The 26,165-nt window shown below is 34.5% G+C and overlaps 1 protein-coding gene across 2 annotated transcripts in view; it reads left to right on the top strand.

The window, feature by feature from the left end:
• The first annotated feature begins 1,523 nt into the window (after positions 1 to 1,523).
• LOC149799924 (uncharacterized) overlaps positions 1,524 to 26,165 on the top strand; it is a 174,868-nt gene continuing 150,226 nt past the window's right edge. For both annotated transcript variants that reach the window (XM_089959379.1, XM_089959378.1), the window contains exons 1-5: positions 1,524 to 1,635; positions 12,467 to 12,760; positions 16,656 to 16,743; positions 22,583 to 22,682; positions 23,708 to 23,799. In XM_089959379.1, coding sequence (XP_089815505.1) covers positions 12,551 to 12,760; positions 16,656 to 16,743; positions 22,583 to 22,682; positions 23,708 to 23,799 — 490 coding nt within the window. In that variant the 5' untranslated portion in view covers positions 1,524 to 1,635; positions 12,467 to 12,550. The remainder of the gene's footprint in view (positions 1,636 to 12,466; positions 12,761 to 16,655; positions 16,744 to 22,582; positions 22,683 to 23,707; positions 23,800 to 26,165) is intronic.

The raw sequence follows: 26,165 nt of genomic DNA, 5'->3' as shown, positions 1-26,165 counted from the left end.
TTTCACAGCGTTCGCCTTCCATTTCCTACAGGTAAGAGAAATTACGTAATACATTTTAAAGACTTTCTTTCAAAGCTGCAGTATAATATTTTGAGTATTTTGATATATTTGGTTTGATTTATTTTGGAAACAATTTAATTAAATGTTGAAGCGTTTGACACTCCTAAGGAAGTCAGGACGACGATCGCTATCAAAGCTTAGGATAAAATTTGGCATGTAATTAAATTTTCAGGCTTTATTTATATAAATTTACAGCGTGTTGTATGTTCGATTTTCATACTTCTTTCTTTTCATTTAAATCGGGGTGCATTCATTAACTTAATAAAAAGTGACTTTAATTATAATTAACTATTGACATTTTTTTGGCGACTTAGCTGTTGTTGGTAGCTTCTTTATTTGCAGACATCATTGAATAATTGTGTGATTAGTGTGAATTACCATTAGCAATGTGCTAATGATTGTTTTAGAAATGCATTAATTGGGGGTAAAATGATCTCATGGCTGTGGTTGAAATGTTTTGTGGTTAAAATGTCTTGGAAATTTTCTTGGGGTCGAAATGTCTCACTCCCTACCCATCATCACCACATGCAATCACACCTAAACTATATTTCTGGATCCGCTCCTGAATGGAAGGAACCTTGGATTTCTCATAGTTCACGCAAAAATAAAAAATAAATAAAAAATAGTAATATTTTAAATCTGTAAGGCCAAAATTCCCATGTCGTGACAGAAAAAGCTCTGAGGATACGAGGTAAAACTACAATGGTGATTTTAGTGCCGTTTCCCCACTAGATTAAGAATACATACAAATGACATCCTATACTTTCTCTTTCTCGTGGTATCATCATCGTCAACAGCTTTAACGACACTTACGGTATAAAATAACATCCACATAAAAGAGAACACAAAAAAAATTGCAAGAAAAAGAAGAATGTCCTCCCTCCACTTTCTCGCATTGTTTCCTTTATCTTTTGTATGTCATCTGGAGCTGATAGAAAGTTGAGTTTTTGTTTTCATTGAGAGTTCTTGTCAGATGTAAACATCTTTAATCAATCTGAGATGAAATACCTCGTGAAAATCACATGTATTGAATACGAAATCGGGGTGAAACATATATTAATAAAAGAACGATATCGATTAGGTCTACACTATACATAATACAAATAAAATAAATATACAAGAATGCATAAGGCACTTTCGAAAAGTACCTAAGAAGACGCGAGAAAAATATTGCAAGAAAAATTTTATTCTATAATGTTTTCCTTTTATGAAACTAATCGAAATGATACATATTTTCTATTCATTCAATACCGTAGTAGTAGTGTTTATTTGTGGCAATATTTAATTTTGTTGCGGGAACGGTGATTAATTTGAATTGTCTCCCTTTAACATTGCTTGCCTTGAATTGATTCGCTTTGAGTGCCCTGAAGAAAAACAAAATTGTGTCCCTTTGCAATCTCGATCTCGATTCACCAATCAACATGCTCCTTACTTCATTTCTCCCAGACAGCCGAAGTTGTTGAAACATGGCGGACGACACATACCTGTAGTGAAAATTGGTTGTTATATGAGACCTGACAACAAGATGTAAAGATAAAACTGCAGGCAAACTTTCATTCTTGTATTCTAAAAATTGTAAGTATTGAGAGTAATTTGTTGTTTTATCTTTATTTTTTCTTTTACTGTCGTACATTTAAGTAGAAAAAGTTCGGAAAAGGAAATTACATAGACGCCCAAAACATTCCCTGTTGTGGTAATGTATCCAACGAGAGACAGGCATTAAAAAGAAAAAATGTATCAAACTATGTGGAACAATTTCAGTTTGTTCCTGGTTTGTGATGTTGAGAGTTTTCAGTGAATCAAGATTTGTCCTCACCACGAACGCGTTTTTTTTTTTTCAGCCTATCTCTGACCAACATTTCATCCAACATGCCTGCATAGTTCTTAAATATACCCAGCCATTGCGAAAAAAAAATATATACAGTGAAATGTGATGCCACAGATAATAATTGGACCTATTGGATATATCATCAATAAATTAAAATTAATTGAATAAAATCAGATTTTTACTAAACTAATTGGGTATTTTCATGTTGAAAAGGATAATTATTTAAAATGAAAAAATACCCAATGCTTTTGAAATTTCATTGCACTAATATCACCTCTGGCAACAATCTATGTATGCCCCTTTTTCAGAATGAAATGTTTCACTTAGTATTTGGTGTAATGCATACATCTTTGACTTTTCTGTGAATCACTTACATCAGTTACTTCCAAGCATGTTAATGATTGTCTCTACAAAATCATGTTTCTTATGAAACCTTGTTTCCATCTTCTTTCTTTTACAATTTAACTGCATTTGTATGGGAAAATATGAATGAGTTTTTCGGATGGAATATTGCATGACCTTGGGAGTGCAGAATATCCATTCAACAAAACAAGTTCATACAAATGCAGTAACCTTTTTATTATATGCTCACTTTTCTTATTCTGCCATAGGCTTAATTATATAAACAAAAATACACTGCAAGAAACAAAGTAACTGAACGTATGCCATATTCCAAACAAAATACACAAGCACAGATTCATCATTACACAACAACAACATTATTATTGTATGTACACATAACCCCGCCCAGATAAATTTGAACTTAGTTCATGCTAGACATAACATTTGAATGAAAATGGTGTTGTGGTCTACTTAAAATTGAAATTTAGATTCATATTGTGAATGAATGTGCATTGCAACAATTTTTCCATTTGATCTTCTTGAATGAATAGATTTTGGTATTTATTGTGGATTCTACAAAATTTTGTGATTATGGACTGGATTCGTCTTTGCAAATTCTACATGAAATACATCAGATTGAAATAGCGAGGGAGACGCGTGTTGACATCTGCAAGTGTGTTTCTGTTCTGTCATTGAATATTTGAAATCATAATGTGGGAAAAATATGAAGTCTTCAATTGCAATTATCAAAAAGACACTATAGAATTTAATGTTTATTTTATTTTGAGTGCAGTAAGGAGGATGTAATTGCAATTGGAATATAGTCTAAATTACAGTACAATTTCGAAATGTGTAATCAAGCTTGAGAACCCATGACATAGCTCATGTAATTCAGATTTGCAGAACTAAGAAAGGATATTCAGGATGTAAAACTATAAGTATATTTTTTTCCATTCTTACTACCAACTGAAGAAGACAGTTTATGCCTTGACACTTGCATGCTATTTATAGGTACCCAGCAACTTTATGAAATCTGGCATCTCCTACCTAAACCCGAAACATTGTACGAAAAAGATTAATGCAGAATGTAGCAAAGCAGCTGGTATGTGACAGTTCACAAAACATCTGCTTTAGTTCATTCAAAAACAAATGTAATCAACCAAAATATAAATGGCCTACAATTTGAGTGTACATGATTTGTTTATAAAAAGTGCTGGCCATCTGCATCCATTGTTTGTTTACATTAGAAAGTATTTCCTTTATGAGTGCAATATGAAGTTGAGTGCGAGTTCAGTATCATAAAATGCTGAACGATTCTGACAATGCAAAGTTAACAGAGAAAAAAATGAGCATATAATAAAGTCTAGTTCAGCAGATTTATCTGTTATACGAGATAACATTACTCACTATTAATATCAATGATGGACTGCTATTTGGCTAGAAAATGTAAAGAATTTTTGAAATTTTCAATCGACTTTCAAGCTTTGTAGATTTTCTCTCTTGTTTTCCTGATCTTTTTAGCAACTGTCTGATACTATCTGAATGTTAGATTGTGTGTAAGAAATGATCAAGTAAGCTCATTGCAATAATAGAAGTAAGGCTGGTTTACTGTACATGTGTACATACTAAGCATGTACTTTTTTACAATCCATTCATCCATCCATCCACTCACCCACCCACCCACACATCCATCGATCGATCCATCCATCCATCCATCCATCCATACATACATACATACATACATACATCCATACATACATATGGACATACATATGTACATACTTACATACATACATACATACAGTGCATCACATGTTTATAAACAACATTATTCATATAAATATAATTTGGTATAATATTGGATTATTTCTTGAGTCGACCAATGTGACTTTTTCCAATTGACGAATATGAGCCTGATTGCCTCTAACAATTTTTCATCGTTTTAAAAATGAGCATTTGGGGCCAGTACACCAAGCTAGCTCCATGTACACAAAGGCTGTTTGGATAGTAATCACCCTAATTATTTTGATGCATAGGATAACACCTTTCCATTTTTGCTGATTATTGTGCCTTGTCCAGTGCAGAATGTTGGTAGATATTTAATTAACACAGTAAACATCAATTAACCATCAGTGGGAATGATGTGTTATGTTTTATTTGATGAAGCTGACATGAGAACACTTGATAAATGCTACAATAGTGACCTGTTGATAGTTTTGTTTTTTCCAGTTGATTAGTGATGGTGGAGCTTTTAGTGATCGATTGGCAAAATTGCTGACATTGGATTAGCAGACTAATGCTAAATTCAAGACATGCTTCCTTGACTGGGGACCTTGTAAAATCTCATCTTAACATTTCTCAAAATATGCATATGTCCGTATTTACATATTTGTTATGTCTTCATGCAACCTACCTTACCTGTATAATGGACACACATGATACTCTTCACTTAAGAAAACATTTTATATGCAGTGAATTGACTTTGTTGACTCAAGCATTTACCTGTACACAGTAAATATGATGTGACAGAAAAACTCACTTTTAAAAAGGGCTATGGTTTGACAGCATATATATAGTTGTATTTCACAAGAGGCCCAGGATGTAAAGGTCTCATGTTTTTATAAGTATGCAAAACACCAATTCATCCATTAGCATTCAGATGAAATCATTTTATCAATACAGATCCATGATACATTAATATATAGTGAGAAATGGTGATGTATAAAAGATTATTTGGTTTTAATATTATATACCAGTTACAGGAGTGTACTCATTTGTAGGCACATAACATTTGTATAAATTATAAATTTTAATGACAATATCAGAGAGAGAGAGAGAGAGTAGTAATAGTGAATAGTGATTATGTGTCATTATGTTATTCACTAAGAAAATTGAACTTCTAAGGAACATGTTCAACAGTCATGGTCTTACATTGAAATCTTTGATGTTTGTATCACAAATGGTACCTTAATAAGTAATTTAGTCTTAGTGTGAGATACTGCATTTGTTTCAAATAAGTAACTTATACTATCTCTTTATTACTATATATCAGACAAATATGTAAGCATTCATTAATTGCTTTTTCCAATTACACTGTATTTGACTGAAAATTTCACTTGCCAATCAATATTGTCCTGGGTTTTGGAGAAAAAAAATTCCATTAAGTAAAAATTATGTTAAATCATGTTTCAGGCCAGTGATTAGTGTTTTTATGAAATAAGTGTCTTCATTACAGGGTTTTGACCCATTTTATAACAATGGGAGCCATAAAAATGGTCCATGTTTTTGGTGAGGTCTCCGCTTATACCGAGGTACATGTACATTCCATCGTCAGATCAAGCATGTATCATAATGCTGATGAAAATTACAAAATTAAAAAAACTGGGCATTTATTGAAGTAAAACTACATTATAATTGGTTTACACTTGCTAAAAAATCAAATTTCAGTGAAATAAACAAAGTATCGACAGTACAACAGATAGTAATTGTGATCTATTTCCATGCCAGCATTATCAGAAATGACATGACATACTGAAGAGTGTAATGTGTGGTATTGCTTTTATAGGAAATAATATTTAATTTAATGTGAATATAATTTCCACTGCAGTGTGTCTTAAAACATTGTCATGTCTCGAGCATAATTTACCAACTGTTGACTGCATTTCAAATAAACATGCTTGTCAAGGATGTTGTGTAGACTGGAACCTTTTTACACTGTATTTTCACTTTCAGTTGAAATTGTTACACTAGCTGGGAACCATGGGGATATTTCATCTCTTGATCACTCCTGTTTTACCCTGTCATCAGGATATTGAATTGTTGTGAATTTGAAAACAACAATTGTAACTGAAATAATTGTAAGAAATTTTTTGTTTTGATTTGCCGATGATTTAATACAAATACAGGTTGTTAGAACTAATGCATGAAATTAAAGCAATACAATTGTTTGTAACATATATGGTAAACCTCGAGATTGAAAACTTAGAGCTGACTGGCAATCCCCTTGTTGCCCCCTCACTGCCATAAGTCAGTAAACTTTGAAAACAGTTTTGTGGGCAGCACATGGTGGTTTTGTGTAGATAGCAGTAAACACAGTAAAATTAAATAGTAGTTGCTATATCCATTATATATGTAAATCATATCATTATATTACTATTGTCCTGAATACATATTTTAAATATAGTTGTTCCATGAAACTCTTATATTTTGTGATAGTAAAAAAAATACATGTATTTTAAGGTTACAAAAGACTCATTTGAGTATAAGAGAGATGTTTATATTTGTCGGTAAAGAATGATCATGTTAATGGAACCTAGTTACCAGCATGTGTAGGTGATACTAACTTGGACTGGAATTGTAGGAAGTTGAAGTGTCATAAAAATTAGTCACTTTAGCTATTCCAAAATTGTTTTTGAATTGAAAATATTGCCAAGAAAGATTCATAAAAATATTCATTAATTCACTGAATGTCAAGCCCCCTGCCCAAAAAATAAATCAATTAAAGCTTGTTGCAAATTCTTTCTTTTTTTAAATCTGTAATAATTAGTTTAGAAATTAAGTAGAAGGTATATGGGCACTCTGTGGATGATAGCATGTTATCACTTGGGATGGGTATTGACAAAGAGTAATCCAGGGAGATTCAATTTAGCTTTCATTCAGATTAGTTTTAATACCCAGTTAAATCCTAGGCATCAAATTGGTGAATGAGAGCAATGCAAGATAAGACAGTTGAAAAGATCGGAATAACCGTAAATGCAGTATCAAGTCAGCTGTAGAAGGAGTGATGGTCTATTGCTCCCATATTATGGAGATCAAAGTCTCTCTTTAAATTAATTAATGCTGCTAATAGTATAGAACATATTGTCTCACATCTCAATAATAATTGAGAATAATACACACTGTATATAAACTCTTTTGTAAGTAGTTCAGGTAAGTATTTGAAATACTCTGATATGAGATTATTCTACTTATATTTCTGAAGGTCATAAATTGATAATTGCCTTGTGTATGAGTTCAGCACAGTTCTTAATGATAATAATATGGCATACTTTAGTTAAGGTAAATGTTTATAAACTGTGTACATTCTAATTTTAATCAGTTATTATAAACGTTGTTTGACTAAAAGATTCTTGTAAATGAATGACATTGAGAAAATAGAATTAAATTTGGAAGAATACAAGCATGAAATAATTATGCGTTTTAAAGACCTTGGTCACTATGCACATATTATTAGTCATGGCCTTGCGAGACTGTATCTGCCAAAAGAATTTAATTTGGTGATATTAATCTGGAGAAAATAGGGAAAATGAACTCTGTCCATGTACTGGATTCATTCTAGGCTGTAGTCTTGCACAAATGGCTCTCATCATTGATGTGCTGAAGTCTTCTTCGCGATGCCCATAGGGTGCATACAAAAAGACACATGCAAGTAAATATATATGAAAAATTGCAATGGTCAACTTCAGACTAAGATAATTGCATCATAATCTTACTGAATAGAGTCACCAATTGCCAAAGAAATATGCTTTTTTTTTCATTGACTGACATAAATGTCTTAATGATTTTCATAATTTTGAGCACCAGCTGATAGTTCATGGTGGATCATTGACAGAATATATAAAAAAAATGAGGCTGAAATCTTCAGTGAAAACTGCTGAATTTATTTCAAAGAATGTTCAGAGAGGAATATAAATTCTTGGGGCACATGGTTACTCAGACATGAGGACTTCAAATAACCTTATTGAAGTCTCATGACTAGGGTGGCTGACAATAATCATAGTCATTCAGCTTTTTAATTTTATAATTATTCAGTAAATATTTATTTTTCCAGCATTATTGACTTTGAATCAGCTGTTGTTGAGTCAGACTAAATCATTTTCATGTCCATTAAAAATAACCATGTCCAGAACAGTGGACAGATCTATTCTAAGGGACAAGGAAATTATTAAAGACCGTGTTTTGTTTTGACTTCACAATAATGGTTAACAGTTTGTAAAGCTGGATTAATTCATATTTATTGCACAAAAAATAAATCCATGATACAAATACCTGTGATGTCACTGTGCATTAGAATATCTTTAACAAAAATAAATAAACAGGCAAGGGTATTTTTAGATTTAAAAAAAAAAAAACAACTCACATATTGCTATGGTAGGGGCCATTGTGACCATTTTTATTTTCTGGACTGAACACTGCATGTGGATTGTTACACTGAATGTACACTGCATGTGGATTGTTAAACTGAATGTGGATTGTTACATGGCATGTGGATTGTTACACTGGATGTACACTGCATGTGGATTGTTACACTGAATGTGGATTGTTACATTGAATGTACACTGCATGTGGATTGTTAAACTGAATGTGGATTGTTATATGGCATGTGGATTGTTACACTGAATGTGGATTGTTACACTGCATGTGGATTCTTACGCTGACTGTACACTGCATGTGGATTGTTACAATGAGTGGGTACATTTGGACCACTGCCTCCTTTGAGTAAGTGTTGCCATGATTGATATCATGACATCACAGCATGCACCATTTTGGATGTGATATTTAGCTAATGCACCACAATTATCAAAATATGTCCTGTTAATTTTGCATGTATGCATGTTCATGGTATCAATTAGCAAGCTTTGTTTTCATTATTAAATTCAGTTCACAGTAGTCAACACTTAGTGCTACAATTACAAGAAACAAGAAAGTTTTCAAATAATATCATACTTGTAAAAAGAAATTTCAGAATGTTTCGGCCAAGAATAAGTCATGCCAGTTGATAAATGAATGTGATGAATGTTGTGTATAAAGTTCACATGATGTCATTTGGTAAACAAGGATGTACAAACAGTACATGCTTTGGAAACTACTGTAATGCATGTATTTGCTAGGTGTTTTCCTGATTATTTGGGAAAGGAATAAGCATATTCTGGAAGCATTACAACTGTCTTGATGCAATTCATAGCTGGCTATAATCAAGCACAGAACTAATAACTAAAGGAATTTACAAGAAGTACCTTGAGTGTGAAATATGGGAATATTTCAGTTTTTGTGAAAAATTAATATTTTTACATAGCTAAAGGTTCAATCAATTTACAACCACATACAAATGCAATTTTTCTTGTGTGGCACTTATTTGAATACTACATATTACAAGGACATGAATTGGAAAATATACTCTGTAGTCACTAAGTATCCACAAAATAATAGCTGAATGAGTATTTAGAAATTTATATAATTTTGCACATGTTGAAAGTCATAGAATCCTCTTATCAAATCAACCAAAATAATATATGCTGGTGAATTGTTGTTCATACAAAACTATTATGACCACATGGATTTTCTAAGACAATAAGCATTGATGGCTGATTTACACGGGCTATAAACCAATAAAGATTTCCTTAAGTCTTATATATGTTGCATGAATGTTACTGAAGTTATTTGAATTGTATAAGAAATTTTCTTTTTAATTATTTAATAAGACAAAAGTTGCAGTTATGTCATATAGTGGAAACATTACATTACTTGCTACTGTTGCAATATTACATTTTCTGAGGTTGCTACATGCATTTCATCAGTCAAAGCTGAGTACTCCCTCCACCAATTAGTAATTGGAGGAACCAAAATACAGAACATGATGTCAGACTGATTCCTAAGTCATGTCAGTAATATTGAATATCTTTCTCTTTTTCCTTGGACTAATGTTCTCATACAGGTGTGCCAGGATGCTCCACCAAAATTTATCTTTATTGTTGACTTTGGCATCTTTTTGTCACATATATCCTTTTTGGTTGTGTTTTAGTAATGTTTTCCCTAGTCATTACTTTATTTGTGTGTATCAAAATGTAGGTTCCTCTTTGCTGTATTTGAAGTGCTTTTGGACCTTATTTATGGAAGCGTTGCTGTAGAAGCTTGGGACATAAGGATTTTCTCCAGCTTGGAGAGACTTTATGGAGAAAAAAGTTTTGTCAGATCTTCTGTTGTTCCAGTGCTCTGTAATAGTTTTGGAATGTACTCAGAAGTTTACTCAGGGCCAAGATGCTGCCAGACAGCCAAAGGAGTGGTCTGCCCCCACACTTACATTTAGATCACTGGTTTCCATCTCTAGTTCTCTGGCTTATTTCCCTGCTTCAGGTCTCAAAAGCCTCCCACCTTCCAATAAAGGGATTTCATCTAGGACCTAGGTTGTCTTTTGGTAAAATCTTTTGTGGCATATAAACTAATGGTTAAAACCATGAGTACAATAACCTCACATGCCACTCTCCTTTTGGTTGCCTACTTCATTATGTTGAAGAAATAATCATTGTCTTCAGTAGCTTTATATCACTTGTTGAGGACAGTGGCTAAAACTTGTAGGCATTATTAGAGGCAGTGGCTAAAACACACAGGCATTTTTGGAGGCAGTGGCTGAAACATGCAGCCATTTTGTTGGAGGCAGTGGCTAAAACATGCAGGCATTGTTGGAGGCAATGTATAAAACATCCAGGCTTTGTTGGAGGCAATGTCTTAAACATGCAGGCATTGTTGGAGGCAGTGGCCAAAACATACAGGCATTATTGGAAGCAGTGGCTGAAACATGCAGGCATTGTTAGAGGCAATGTCTAAAACATACAGATATTGTTTGAAAAATGTCTAAAACATGCAGGCATTGTTGGAGGCAGTGTCTAAAACATGCAGACATTGTTGGAGACAGTGGCTGAAACATACAGGCATTGTTGGAGACAGTAGCTAACACATGCAGGCGTTGTTGAAGGCAGTGGCTGAAACATACAGGCATTGCTGAAGGCAATGGCTGAAACATACAGGCATTATGGGAGGCAATGTCTAAAACATGCAGGCATTGTTGGAGGCAATGTTTAAAACATCCAGGTATTGTTGGAGGAATCTCTAAAACATGCAAACATTGTTGGAGGCAATGTCTAAAGCATGCTGACATTGTTGGAGGCAGTGGCTGAAACATTCAGGCATTATTGGAGGCAGTAGCTGAAACATGCAGGCATTGTTGGTGTAGTGTCTAAAACCTGCAGGCATTGTTGGAGGCAGTGGCTGATACATACAGGCATTGTTGGAGGCAATGGCTGAAACATGCAGGCATTGTTGGTGGAGTGTCTAAAACCTGCAAGCATTGTTGAAGGCAGTGGCTGCAACATGCAAACATTGTTGGAAACAGTTTTTGAAACATGCAGAAATTTTTGGAGTAATGGTTACATCATCCAGGTATTGTGGGAGCAATGTGTAATACATGCAGACATTGTTGGAGGCAGTGGCCAAAACATGCAGGCATTGTTGGAGGCAGTGGCTGCAACATGCAAACTTTGTTGGAAACAGTTGCTGAAACATGCAGAAAGTGTTGGAGTCAATGGTTACATCATCCAGGTATTGTGGGAGCAATGTGTAATACATGCAGGCATTGTTAGAGGCAGTGGCTAAAACATGCAGGCATTATTGGAGGAATGTCTAAGACCTGCAGACTTGTTGGAGGCAGTGGCTGAAACCTGCAGGCATTGTTGGAGGCAGTGGCTGAAACCTGCAGGCATTGTTGGAGGCAGTGGCTGAAACATGCATCGTTGGAGGCAATAGTTACAACATCCAGGTATTGTTGGAGGCACCTGTTAAAACAACCAGGCTTTGTTGGAGCCATAGGCTAAAACATGCAGGCATTGTTGGAGGCAGTGGCTGAAACATGCAGGTATTGTTGGAAGAATGTCTAAAACATGCAGGCATTGTTGGAGGCAGGGGCTAAAACATGCAGGTATTGTTGGAAGACTGTCTAAAACATCCAGGCTTTGTTGGGGCCATTTGCTAAAAGATCCAGGCATTGTTGGAGACAGTGGTTGAAACATGCAGGCATTATTGGAGGCAATGGTTACAACATCCAGCTATTGTTGGAGGCACTGATTAAAACATCTAGGCTTTGTTGGAGGCAGTGGCTGAAACATTTAGGCATGCACTTTAACAATAATAATAGCAATAAGAAAAATGACAGTAAATAAATAAATGAAAAAGATTTAGGTGTTTGGCATTGCAGACTGATAATGAAAGAGTTTAAAATTTGGTATGCTTTTTGCTTGAATTTTTTGAGAGCCTGATCTTTCAGTACTTCCTTTTTCTGGTCCTAGATTTTTAAAAATTGGCTTTGCATTTTTGATTCTCTTGAGATTCCATTTCAAAATTATATAGAGAATATTGGTATAGTATACCAACTAATGATATTCTGTTATATCTGCTCTTTTTCAGGACTTTACTGCCATGTTGGTCACCACACATTATACATAAGATACCACAACCAGACGGGAAACAGAGCCATCCATTAGTGCAGTGATGTCCGATGGTTATCGGCCACTGTCTGAGGCATGGCGTCTCAATACGCCAGAAGAGCGTCAGAGGGTGGGTCAGCGAAAATTAGAAGAACTGCAGGAACAAATCAGGAATATGGAGTCTCAGATGGATGAACGACGGGAGCTGATCCACAAACTGAAGAAACTGCAAGAGATAGAGGATGACAAGAAGCAAATTAAGGGAAGGATACTGGTAAAATATTTGTTATATATATATAATACTAGGATTGGAATCAAAATAGGTAAAATCATATATGTATGTGCACCATTGCTGAATGTCAACCGTTCTTTCTTTCTTTGTCCAAGGCAACAGTTTAGAGTGGGTTTCATCTGCTCATAGCGTCAACCCCGTTGTTCAATAGGTTAACTTTGTACATGTTAATTGATTGTGCATTCTTGGTGAAATTTCAGTTTAGATGGAATTACATCCTGATGAGTTCTTTGACTTCTTATCAAGAAAAGGTCATCGTGACCCAGATTCACACTTCACTGACTTGGGTTGAATGTCAAGTATTGCTTATGCCAGTTACATTAAACTGTATGATTATATGCATTTCTATTAGCACCACGTCCTTGCCAATAAATGAAGGCAACTGACCTACATTTTACATTTTACTGGATTGTCTTCAGTGTTTGCATTTATCTGATGACCGTATAGGATTTTAGCATGCTATGTATATTAGTATATCTAGAATCATGACACTTGGATAGAGGATGCACCTTGATGAGCACATTTGCAGATGTAGGTCATTATGGTTCATATTTAACACTTAAATCATATGGAATAAAGGTTGTGTGATGTTCATTTTTCAGGCACTGTTCATGTTAGAATCATAAAACTGAGGATGATATGCATCTGTCATTGCCACTTCTTTACAACACAAGAGGCTAACATAAACTTATTTGATATTTGAATGGCTTTGCTAATTTTTAGCATTTAGCTTATAATTGCATCATTCTTTTTGCCTTTTTGTATTCATACTACACTAACTTGAACCTTGAAATATGGCGAGCAAATACATCTGATTTTAGTTATCTGTGATCTATATTTTATGATTCTGTGATTTTGTTGAAATTTTGAGCTAAAAGTTCTTTGAGTGCTGTTTATGTTTCATTGATGTAACATGAGAATTGGATGCATCTTTGTTGTTTGTACCACATGTCATGAAAAAAGATAACTGTAACCTACATTTATGGTTTGCTAAGATCAGTTAAATATTTGTGTTGGATAACATAGCTTTTCTGTATTTTATAGATTCTTGTTTACTCAGAACATCCTTTCTGACTGGTGTAACTGTTGGAATAACTATGTATATTTAGTGATAAACTTTCCATATTAATGTCTGTATTTTTACATGGGACTTTCTAATCACTGACTAAAAAAGAGACTGAAATGATTGTGTACAATTTACACATCAGTATATAAACCCAACCATGTTTCTTTAATCCTAGAATAATTATCATAATTAGCCACTACATGTACACTGCAGATAACCTGATCATTTGATCCTTATAATCCCAATTTGCCTCCTTTGTTTTTGTCAAAGCAATGGATTCTGTCACGATTTTGTATATATACTTTAGACGTGTGAACTTTTCTTTTAATACCTTCTTTATGTGGCAAGAAAATACCAAGCCCGTCTTTGTCAGCCAATAGTTGTCAACTCATATGTAGTGTTATAGTCAGGGTAGAGCATTAGAGTGGGCCACAGAGATCTCAGAAATGCTTAATCACACATGTTTGGACACAAATATTTTATCTGAGAAGCAGAAATTTATTTATGCAGGAGTCCTTCCTATGTTCACAATAGCTGGGTGGCAAATTAAAAGGATTGCCAGGAGGCCTGCTGCAAACACCTGCTGAGTGGGAAATTGTTTTGATCAACTGATCATTTTAGCTGCGCTGATATTTACAGTGACATAATTCAGTGGCTGAAAGGTCCCCAGATGTTCATGTCATTGTAAGAGTACATCAGAACAACATGACACTATAGCTGGGCAGCAAGTTCAAAGACTTTGATGGGAAAATGTGCTGATATTTACAATGACTGAATTCAGAGGCAGAAAGACCCAGTGATATGTACATGTAGTCATTATATGAGTACAGCAAATGAACAACTTTAGCTTGCTTTGATTATTGTGTTCATTTCCAAGTGTAGATGAATAAGTAGTGCATGTGACCTCAGAATCAAGAAATATTGAGACTTAAACAAAATGGCATTTGCAAATTTGGATAAGTATTTTGGGGTTAAGTGGCAATCTGATGAAGACTGTCATGAGATTCAAAAGATAGCTAATTTAAATGTTGCTAGAACTGATAGTTCACATGGAACAGCATCCAGATGTAAGAAAGTGTGTGATGCCTAGCTTAGTGCATAGAATAGGATATTTCCTTGACCTGACATAATTAAGTCTCACTCTAATGGACAAAACAAGAGATATATGTCAGTGGTGTAAAGAATGTAGAATATCGAAATCAATGGCAACTACTGGTTCTTCACATCTGGAAATTTAGCCACCAGTTATGCGTAATATGCTTCTGGCAGGGGACTGCAACTTTTGCTGGTGGGACTCCTATTTGTCTCGAAATGGAGTACTGTACTCCTTGTTTTAAAATCCTAGCGAGACCTTTGTGTCTTAGCAGTAATCTGAGGACCGTTTGTCAGCTGTATGATTTTTCTATTCTTTTTTTACAAGCATTTATTGTTCTTGCTTACTGTTCATTTCAGTCTTTAGTTCTTAGTGTGATCCCCTACTGATATGTCATATGAATGTGACCTTAAATAACAGCTGAAGAAACATTGTTGCAGCAAAACTGCAATAATTTATGAATACAAAGCAACTCATAAAGCCTGTCATATGTTTTGAGGTGAGTGCTGGAGTGTAAAAAGGACTGTGAGATTATATTGTTTGAACTTATAATCAGAGACTTTATCTGGGTTTGCAAATTTTGATCTTAATCACAAGGTTTATTGTGTTGCTAGAATTTGGCATAGACAAACCTTGATCAAGCATGCACTGGAAACTCTAAATTGGTAGCTGAAAGTAGTCCCCAGAATTTACCGAGTTGTAACAAATTCCAGGTCAGTATCATGTAATGATTTAAATTCAGTTACATTGCATATAACTTAATTCATGTTGACTGGAATTATTTTATGCAGGAAGTATGATTGTACTGCTAGATTTCACTTCACAGTTACTGAAAGCCTGTGGCTTTCAGTCAGTAAAATCTGGCTTCATGGCATGGGCAGATTTTAACAACAATGATTTAAAATAATACAAAAGACATTAACCCGTATTTATCAACTCATTATCATACGCTTTGTTATCATAGAACAGAGTGTTGTGTATTATAGTTGTGTACTTTTTTGTGTCCTGTCATGGTAGTTAGGTAGTTCGGTGCATAGGCATGCTGGTAGTTTGATAGATACTGCTAGGCAATTAAGTGACTTAATGGTATGTCAACACAGTGCTGGTTGTATAGTGCTGAATCAAAGTTAGAATTCATAACTCTTAAACAGTCAAATAGCATAAATGTAAGTTAAAATAGATAATAAACTGAAAAAAATAGAGAAGTGGCTAGCATTTCATTTTCAGAATCACTTTATTCATTATATTGAGATGAGGGTATTGATACAGAAAAGAGATCATTTTAACAACACTGTATACAGAGTTGATGGCATGGACACATGCCATGGAGTTGATGGTGTCAACACAGTATAGGAAGATGAAAATCAATAACATGGTAATGAAGTGCATGTGTTCACATTGAATATGTCTAGTGTACCAAGTGTAGTGTGGGTGTATCAACAAAGTATATGTAAAATGTATTGTATATGTAAATTAAATAAGTGTTTTTGTTTCATGTTATTCCTTCATCTAATTTTGTCAAAAAATATAAAGAAAACAAAAAGACCATACTGAATTTCATTTCATTTTTCTAAAAAGCGCAGCAGCAATTGTCGGCCAATATGACTGACCTTGGACCAATTACGAGGATTAAAAAAACTGCCCTTTTAATAACATAAAAATACCATAGTACCTATACAATACATGAATAAACTTTTTAATGTTATAAACATTTTCAGGAGAGACAGAGTAGAAATTCTAGTCAGAGAATGTTGTTGGGAGAGGAGATGGAGAGACTGTTTGGTAGAGATTCTGCTAGGTTTCTTGGTATGTATCATAAAGTTTTTTCTTTTTATTGTGTTTATCATCATGAAATATGATACTTGTTTGTTGTTTTGATTTTTGGATGGATAGGGTGATGGGGCATGGATGTAGATAGCATGGCAGTACATGTAGCATGTTCATTTTGTGCTACTGTGGTGATAGGTTCAATCCTCGTTCTGGCATATGCATGAGTAAGTGTCCACTTAACAAAGTCATTGGTTTCCTTAACAGAACAGATAAATAAATGGACCCTTTTAGAATGTAGACATGAGCTGTGTTGGGTGCATTTGAGTGTAGCTGTTTGACATATGCAAGTGTAATGTTCAGGTTTTGTGCTACTCTCACAAAGAATAATACATGATACAATGTCAAATAAAGATTAAACATACATGAAAAACCTTTATTATTTATGTCATTAAGATTTTAGATAAATATTATAATTTATGCACTCAGTGCTTCTTTAATTCTTGTCATTGAATTTTGGACAAGTAATCACAAATAATTTTTATGTCTCCATCATGTTTCACAAACGTTTCCTGTTTATCTGCTGCCCTTGAAATTCTTTCATTCAGCTGTTAGTATATAAGTTGATGAAAAATCTGTGGAGCACTTTACTTCATACATAACATTGTGTATAATTCCCAATTCATAATGGTAGTTGAAGATAAATTGGGAGTAAATTACAGTTTGCCATTGTTATAATGTGGTAGTTTGGGTTCATAACTGCTAACTGCTTTACATGTATGTACAAAACTAAAGTATAGTGAGGATTTAAAAAAAAAAAAATCATGTAATATGTGTATCTATTTACAGGTAGGTGTGGGATAAATAAAATGCCAGTCATGTGTATATAATCACATTAGTTTTGTCAATGAAATATATTTTTTCATGTCATGATATTTATGCATTTAATTTTGTCAAGTAACAATGTTTTTTCTTTTTAAACAGAAATAAAATTATAATACTAAACTTTTTTAAAATTTCTTTCATTTCATGTTGTCATCAGTTTAATTGACCAATTAAAGAATATGTACAATAGTTTTCAGATAAATTTGTATGTATACATAATGGATGGCAAATTATATATCTCTTCTTTCTAAAAAAAACATTTTATAATTTTGGTTATGGGGGCCCATGGTGCTACTGCATTACATCCAGAATCACTTATTAAGGAGGGCATACTAATGGGGAAGAGCTGTACTACTGCATTACATCTAGAATCACTTATTAAGGAGGGCATACTAATGGGGAAGAGCTGTACTACTGCATTACATCCAGAATCACTTATAAAGGAGGGCATACTAATGGGGAAGAGTTGTGCTACTGCATTACATCCAGAATCACTTATTAAGGAGGGCATACTAATAGGGGAAGAGCTGTACTACTGGATTACATACAGAATCACTTATAAAGGAGGGCATGCTAATGGGGAAGAGCTGTACTAGTGCATTACATCCAGAATCATTTATAAAGGAGGGCATGCTAATGGGGAAGAGCTGTACTACTGCATTACATCCAGAATCACTTATAAAGGAGGGCATGCTAATGGGGAAGAGCTGTACTACTGCATTACATCCAAAATCACTTATAAAGGAGGGCATGCTAATGGGGAAGAGCTGTATTACTGGATTACATCCAGAATCACTTACAAAGAAGGGCATGCTAATGGACAGTGTATCCCCCAGGGGTGTAAAATTGAGGGTACAAAAAACCCTTTGGTGTTAAAACTGGGGGTCAAATAAAAAATGTGGGGGTCAAAAATGTACTGACACATTTTCATACGACTCATACTTTTTCAGCTTGAAATAGGATATTGCAACTTGCACGACTCTCTCTCTCTCTCTAAACATACAAATACACCAAAATGCACAATTAACAAACAAATACATTGTCCATTCAAAGAATAATTTTATTAGTTCATTTTTCTTTTAAAGTCGTACTTTTAACAGTCTCCTTAACAGTATTATAGCCCAACACATTACATATAAGCCAATACAAAAAGCCAAATAAATCTTTTTAACCAAATGGGAGTTAATTTACTGCCTTTAATCAAATGTGTACTATGATAGGTTTCATCGTACTTCGTCCTAGAAAACATTTATCCAAATGTCAAGGAGGATACTGATTCATCTTCTTTCTAATAAGTTACACTTGAACTCTAAGATCTTTCTTTTATTGCAGTAAAAGTTAAAAACCAACAAAATCTGCAATGACCCGCTGACTTTGTAATCCAAATAAGGCATTTGTCTTTGCAAGTTTACTGATTTCTATGTTGTGAAATAATGTCTTAGGTTATAATGTGTTCTCCAGATATATTATGGCGAACCAGTGCCTATTTTTAAAAATTCTAGAAATCCTGTCACGAAAGGATTATTCACTTTTGCAATGTTTGCAATCAGAAGTCACACCGGTAATCATAATGAATATTCCGGTCAAGGGAATAATTTTCTCCATTTTTCATTATAAAGTTAGATTTACGGTTACTCTTTTGTGTTCTGCTTCTTTCACTTTCTTCGCTAATGCTTTTTAGTGCATGACGTTTTAATCTGGCGATCACTTTCTAGTGCAACGAGCCTTGATGTTAAATATCTACAATAGCTTGCTGAGCTCGATGAAAATCGCAAGAAGCTCGCGAGATATGGGGAAGCTACTCCATCACAACATTGCCTATGCTAGTCTGGTTCATTGTTTTTTATATTCCCTGCGTTGCAATTTGCTAAACGAATAGAGGAGAGCAAGGCAGGGAGCAAATAAGGCGGGGAACCAGTCAGTGCCTATACGCGAATTATATACGTTGCCATCCATCGTCCATTGCATTGGGTATATGATATGATAAATCATGATCATATTATGAAAATCTTTTGCGTCAAAAAAACGCACGGTAACAAAATGTGTGCGTCAATTTTCTCCAGCGTGCGTCCCTGACGCACAAATGTGCGTAAAGGGAAACACTGCTAATGGGGAAGAGCTGTACTACTGGATTACATCCAGAATCACTTATAAAGGAGGGCATACTAATGGGGAAGAGCTGTTCTACTGCATTACATCCAAAATTACTTATAAAGGAGGGCATACTAATGGGGAAGAGCTGTACTACTGGATTACATCCAGAATCACTTATAAAGAAGGGCATACTAATGGGGAAGAGCTGTACTACTGCATTACATCCAAAATCACTTATAAAGGAGGGCATGCTAATGGGGAAGAGCTGTACTACTGCATTACATGCAAAATCACTTATAAAGGAGGGCATACTAATGGGGAAGAGCTGTACTACTGGATTACATCCAGAATCACTTATAAAGGAATGCATGCTAATGGGGAAGAGCTGTACTACTGCATTACATCCAGAATCACTTATAAAGGAGGGCATGCTAATGGGGAAGAGCTGTACTACTGGATTACATCCAAAATCACTTATAAAGGAGGGCATGCTAAAGGGGAAGAGCTGTACTACTGCATTACATCCAAAATCACTTATAAAGGAGGGCATGCTAATGGGGAAGAGCTGTACTACTGCATTACATCCAAAATCACTTATAAAGGAGGGCATGCAAATGGGGAAGAGCTGTACTACTGCATTACATCCAAAATCACTTATAAAGGAGGGCATGCTAATGGGGAAGAACTGTACTACTGGATTACATCCAAAATCACTTATAAAGGAGGGCATACTAATGGGGAAGAGTTGTGCTACTGCATTACATCCAGAATCACTTATAAAGGAAGGCATACTTTTGTGGAAGAGCTGTGCTACTGCAACTGTTCATTATTAAGTCAAGTCCAATTGCAAGCCACATAGACTCTGATCCCCTTCAAGTAATGTGCCATCAGATTAGGATCCATGTTGCTTGTTATACTGGTGACTCATAGCAAACTGCACAGACCCATTGTGCAATGGCAGATCTGGGTCTGTGTAATTTGCTGTTGGATGCAGCTTGTAAGCAAAGACAGATGGTCTATCGCTTCTGTTTGTTGCACTATAGAATTACAAGAATAACAAACTCTCTGTTTCAAAATTTGAAATTGTATTCTAACAAAGTGATTATATGTCATGGTTTTTCTGAATTTGTTTTTTTTTTCTACACAGGATAAAACATTATGCATAAAGATGAGTACTATTTTTACTGAGTTCAATTATGATGCTTTTTTAATTTGTTTCTTTGTTGATTTGATTTTGTTTTGCATGCTTTGATTATATGTGTCTTTGATGAGTTACATTTAATAATTCAATGAAATATGTATCTGTGATAAACCACATTGCAGTGTAAGCTCAGCTGGCTACAAGGCCAACAAACTTATACTCTTGTCCTTTGTTCACAGTGTGTTGAATGATGTCTCATCACAATTGTTATTTGCAGTCATTTTGGATTCAGGCAATAAGGCATTCCAGAGTTGTTCATTTTGCAAAAAATGTCCAAACTTAAACACCTTTCACATTTATTCATATAATTCTGATCAGCCAATACAAATTGCCTCATTTGCTAAAAATAGAAAAACATTTAAACATCATTATCTTCAGAAAATGATTTACAGCGTTTGATCAGCAATAATAAAGTTTTCATAGTTGATATTTTTCACTGTTGGACAAATTTAATAGAACTTAATCAACTTTGACAGAAAACATCCAGGCATGGAGGCCTGTCAGTGTTGGACAAATTCAATCGAACTTGATCATCTTTGACGGAAAACAAACTGGCACGGAGGTCTATCAGTGTTGGACATATTCAATCGAACTTGATCAACTTTGACATAAAACAGACTGGCACAGACACATTTCATTGTTGGACACATAAAATCGAATTTGATCAACTTTGACAGAAAACAGACTGGCACAGATGCATTTCATTGTTGGACAAATTCAATAGAACTTGGTCAGCTTTGACAGAAAACAGCTAGGCATGGAGACCTTTCACTGTTGGACAAATTCAATAGAACTTGATCAATTTTGACAGAAAACAGCCTGGCACATGCGTCTCTCATTGTTTGACAAATTCAATAGAACTTGATCAGCTTTGACAGAAAACAGCCAGGCATGGAGACCTATCAGTGTTGGACAAATTCAATAGAACTTGATCAACTTTGACAGAAAACAGCCAGGCATGGAGGTCTATCAGTGTTGGACAAATTTAATAAAACTTGATCAACTTTGACAGAAAACAACCTGGCACAGAGGTCTGTCAGTGTTGGAGAGATTCAATAGAACTTGATCATCTTTGACAGTAAACAGCCTGGCATGGAGGTCCATCAATGTTGGACAAATTTAATAGAACTTGCACAACTTTGACAGAAAACAGCCAGGCACAGAGGCTTTTCAATACTGAACAAGTGCTGCTGATGTTCAGTCAAATGATGATAATGATACGGACAAATATACAGAAACCCAAATGTTTTTTAGCAATCCATTCATAGTTTTCAAGCACTGAGACAAGATATTATACCCTTTTTTTGTTGCTTTTAGCACATTTATGTTAGAAGCATGAGATTTTAATAATAATGAACATGTGTTTGGAATACTGCTTGATATTGGATCCTTTATATTGTTTGACATGATCACTATAACATTTTTAAAAATATTTTTGTGCACATTATTTTTTATGTGTTACACATCTTTTTGTTCATTAAAATGTAAAGATTTTTGTTTTCATGTATATATTATTACATAATGTATGTCATGCAATCAGTAGCATTTGAAGAAATTTATAAAGTAAGCATGTTACTGATCGATATTTCTTGGCAAACTGCTGCTGTATTTGGCTGTTATGTAGATGTTAACCAGGTGAACAGTCTCAAGTCCACATGAGTCTCTTGTTTATTGATATGATTATCTTCTTATTTGTAGACCCTGAGAATCCCTTGGACCAGAAATTGGTTCAGGATGTAATCCAACACAGGACCAAGGAATTTTCTCTGAAGCAGCAGGAAGCTGCACTGCAAACACAGTAAGGATGTTTTTATATTAAATTTGTCTAAATGCATCAGGGCAAGAATTTTATCAAAGAAAAAATATGCAGACATTTTGGTTTCAAAGTAATTTGCGACCAAATATTGTTGAACTGAATATCATTATTTGGCCACATTTATTTCCTTCTTACAGTGTAAACAATATCTTGTAATTGTTTAAACTCTTTATTTCTATTCAGCATATGGTCATAGAAGATTTTCTTTTACAAGACCTTTTACGTTAAACCCTATCTTAGATTAATATGAGGACATTCAATAAAATTGGAACTATCTGGTACAGGTATTCAATTAATGGGTGTTAGGGGGTACTATGTTGCTACTGTGGACTTTTTGATTTTTTTATATATACCATAGTGACTATTTGATGTGGCCAATTCAGGCAGGTAAACTACCCATTTGCAAGTGCTTAGGGAATGCCCTGATAAAAGAGCTAAACGTAAAACCTCTCTTAACCAGGCTTGTTCAAGTCCAGCTTGTATCGATTCACATACTGCATAAAACAAAAACATTTACAAATCGGGCTTTCTGTTAAGGATGATCATTGAAGTATTGATCCGCATACTGCCTAAAACAAAAATATGTACAAATTAGCACAAACAAAAATAGTTTGGATCTCAAATAAGTCTACACATAGAAACAATGCATTGTGTTCAAAGTATTGTTGGATTTTTCAGTGCATGAGCAGGACAAATCTGGATAAACAGAGTGTTTATGTACTCTTTGTACCCACTGATGTAAAGTACACCCTCATTTTAACACTGTCCATGGCAGCCTTATAGTATACTGCCTTATTGTGATTCTACTTCATAATAAAGTACGTTACACATAATTTTAATATGTCACAATGAAATGGGATCCATGACTATACCTGTCTTTATAATGAATAACCTTATAGTGTGGGAGTGCTTTATTTTTATGTCATCCTTCATCAAAAGCGTACGCATTCATTCAGAGTGTGATGCTAAATAGTCTCCTAATGATTACATCAATTTATTTTCATCAGATTTCTTGCTAAGGAGAGGGAACGGTTGCTTGAGGCCAGACAGCGAGTCCAGCAGAAAAGAGAAGCCTTATACAGTGGCCTGCCACTGCCTGGTAAGCAAGAGTCCCACAAGAAGGACTTTCTTGATCAAATTAGAAGTAAGTCTCTTAAGGCTCGAATGAGGGACTCCTTATTGCTCCCTGTGCCTTCTCTATTTGAGACTTACAAACAGAAATGGGAGTCAGTGGAAAACCTTACACAGCAGAATTGGGCTTCACAGCAAAGAACAAAGAAAAAGGGGCCAAGGGTTTACTATTTTCCTGTCCCGTATGACTACAGGTGGTACTGGTGGAAGAGACCTAGATGATGGTTTATATACACTTAGTTATGCTGAACGTTTCAAAGGTTGTTTTGTGTCATATATGTGATGTGATTGCTGGAGTGAACAAAAGAGATAAAATTTATATTTTCAAAATTGATATTAATAACTGAAAAAAGTAGAGGAATTTTAATGAACAAATTTAACAAGGATGGACAGGTTGTAAAAGTATCTAAAAAGAATGTGCACAAACTTTCAAGATAAGTCTGTTTTGTTTTAATTTGTGTAACTATACATTATATACAGCTATTTTTACTTTGATAAGTAGGCAATATATAGGTTCTTTTTAGTTAGTCTGTCCATGCCTTTTGTTAGTCAGACTGTTAGAACTGTATATCATATTTCACCACAAATGTCCAGACCAAAATTACAGTATATATACACCTTCAGTTGAAAGTGTGTCACAAAACTTGGGTTGCTGTGACCCACTTGACATGAATTATTTGACATTGTTTATAAATCATCTCCAGGTCTAGTTCAGTAGCTCTTCAACACTTCAAACCAGCCTTTCAGGTTAGGTCAAATTAGGATGGCAGTACCATCTGATAGTGTTTATTTGACCATATCATTACCACTAAATTGCCAGAAAAATGGGTTCATTTTGATATTTACCTATAAGATATTGCTCTTGCTTGTAATGTACATAGGCAATCATTGAAGAAACAAGTTGAATGAATGAGACTAAACTGTATGGCACACATTGCTGGATCACTGTAACCTACTTTCCAGGGTATACATAGCATAGCTTAAAAATCATGCCTGAAAATTAATTCTATACCTTTTCCCATCTTAAGTTATTTATAATCAGACATGAATTGATCAGTATCTGTTGGACATGGTGCACAGCATAAACTTTTCTCATCTTGCATTGGCTTCGGGAGAATTGCTTACGTATTTAGTACATGAATGCAAGATCTTAAAAATGTAAAGTCAATGCAATAATAATATGTTAATTTGATTACAGTTGGGAAGGTTGCTGCATCTGAGTTGGAATTTCTTCACTGGCCAGTAGGACTTTAAGGTAGTTTGCCTTTCTGCTGCAAACTGCACCAAGAGCAACTACCTCCATGGTTCTTCAATTAAATCTCATAATCATCTTTAGGGCTGTTCCTGTAAAATATACTTGGGCTCCAGGGAGGGCACTTTCAATGTAGAGTGATCACCGTAGGTTCACTGTATAATTTTTTAATCATTTTCATGCAAACTCATGAAAAGTCTTTTCCCTACATACCATGTATGTTTAAATGGATGAACCAATAGATATTCTCCAGTCTTGTTTCATGAGATTGAAAGCACAGAGTTGTTAAAATGCATTGATTTGTTTTGGCAATGCATGGCTAGGAGAGCTGTGTCAGATATGCGGGTCTTAATTTCATCTCATTATGTATGAATTGAAGTTGTGAAATTTTTCATTTTGAACAGTAAGTTTCAAAACTTCATTGATTGTTCCAAGTGTCTGAGTGTTTGTTTGATTTGAAATTTTAATGTAACTTGAACAGTTTTCCAGTCATATTGTTACAATGTGATGTTACAAGTCTATGCATTTAAAATAAGTAACAGAAAAGAGTAAAGACAACAAGCTTTGTCAAATTTAACAAATATTATATTTCTCTAGAATATAAGTTGAAAAATGAGAAAAAGAACTTATGGTTTTACAAATTAAATCCAAATTGTAATACAAGAATTAAAAAACACAAGTAATATCAATGAAAAGTTCTAAGTGAATCTTAGTTCAAATCCTGTTGAAATTCAAGATGGAAGGCAATGACATGAGTAATAGTCAGTGTTGTACAGATGTGTCAACAGCCTCTTGTTGAATCACAGAAAATATTATTCCAGTTTTAAATTCCATATAAATTCCAGTAGATGTCTTTGTCCAAGAATTATATCAGAGCACTTTTGTATTTCCAGAGAAAATAATCACTTGAATTCAATAATTTGAAGAAAATAAAATTCAGCCCAAACTGGTCACAACATAATACAACTTAACATGTCAGATGTTAAAGCATGACTGATAGAATTTTTATCTTGACATCAGTTATACAACTACTTAACACATTAACCCCTGGAGCTTTTTGTCATTTTTGCCTGAAAATCGAG

Source organism: Sinohyriopsis cumingii, chromosome 5 (assembly GCF_028554795.1).
Source record: "Sinohyriopsis cumingii isolate HCF-2022 chromosome 5, ASM2855479v2, whole genome shotgun sequence".
Lineage (NCBI taxonomy): Eukaryota > Metazoa > Mollusca > Bivalvia > Unionida > Unionidae > Sinohyriopsis > Sinohyriopsis cumingii.
Note: the sequence above shows the minus strand (reverse complement) of the source record. Positions and strands in the feature narration are given on the sequence as shown.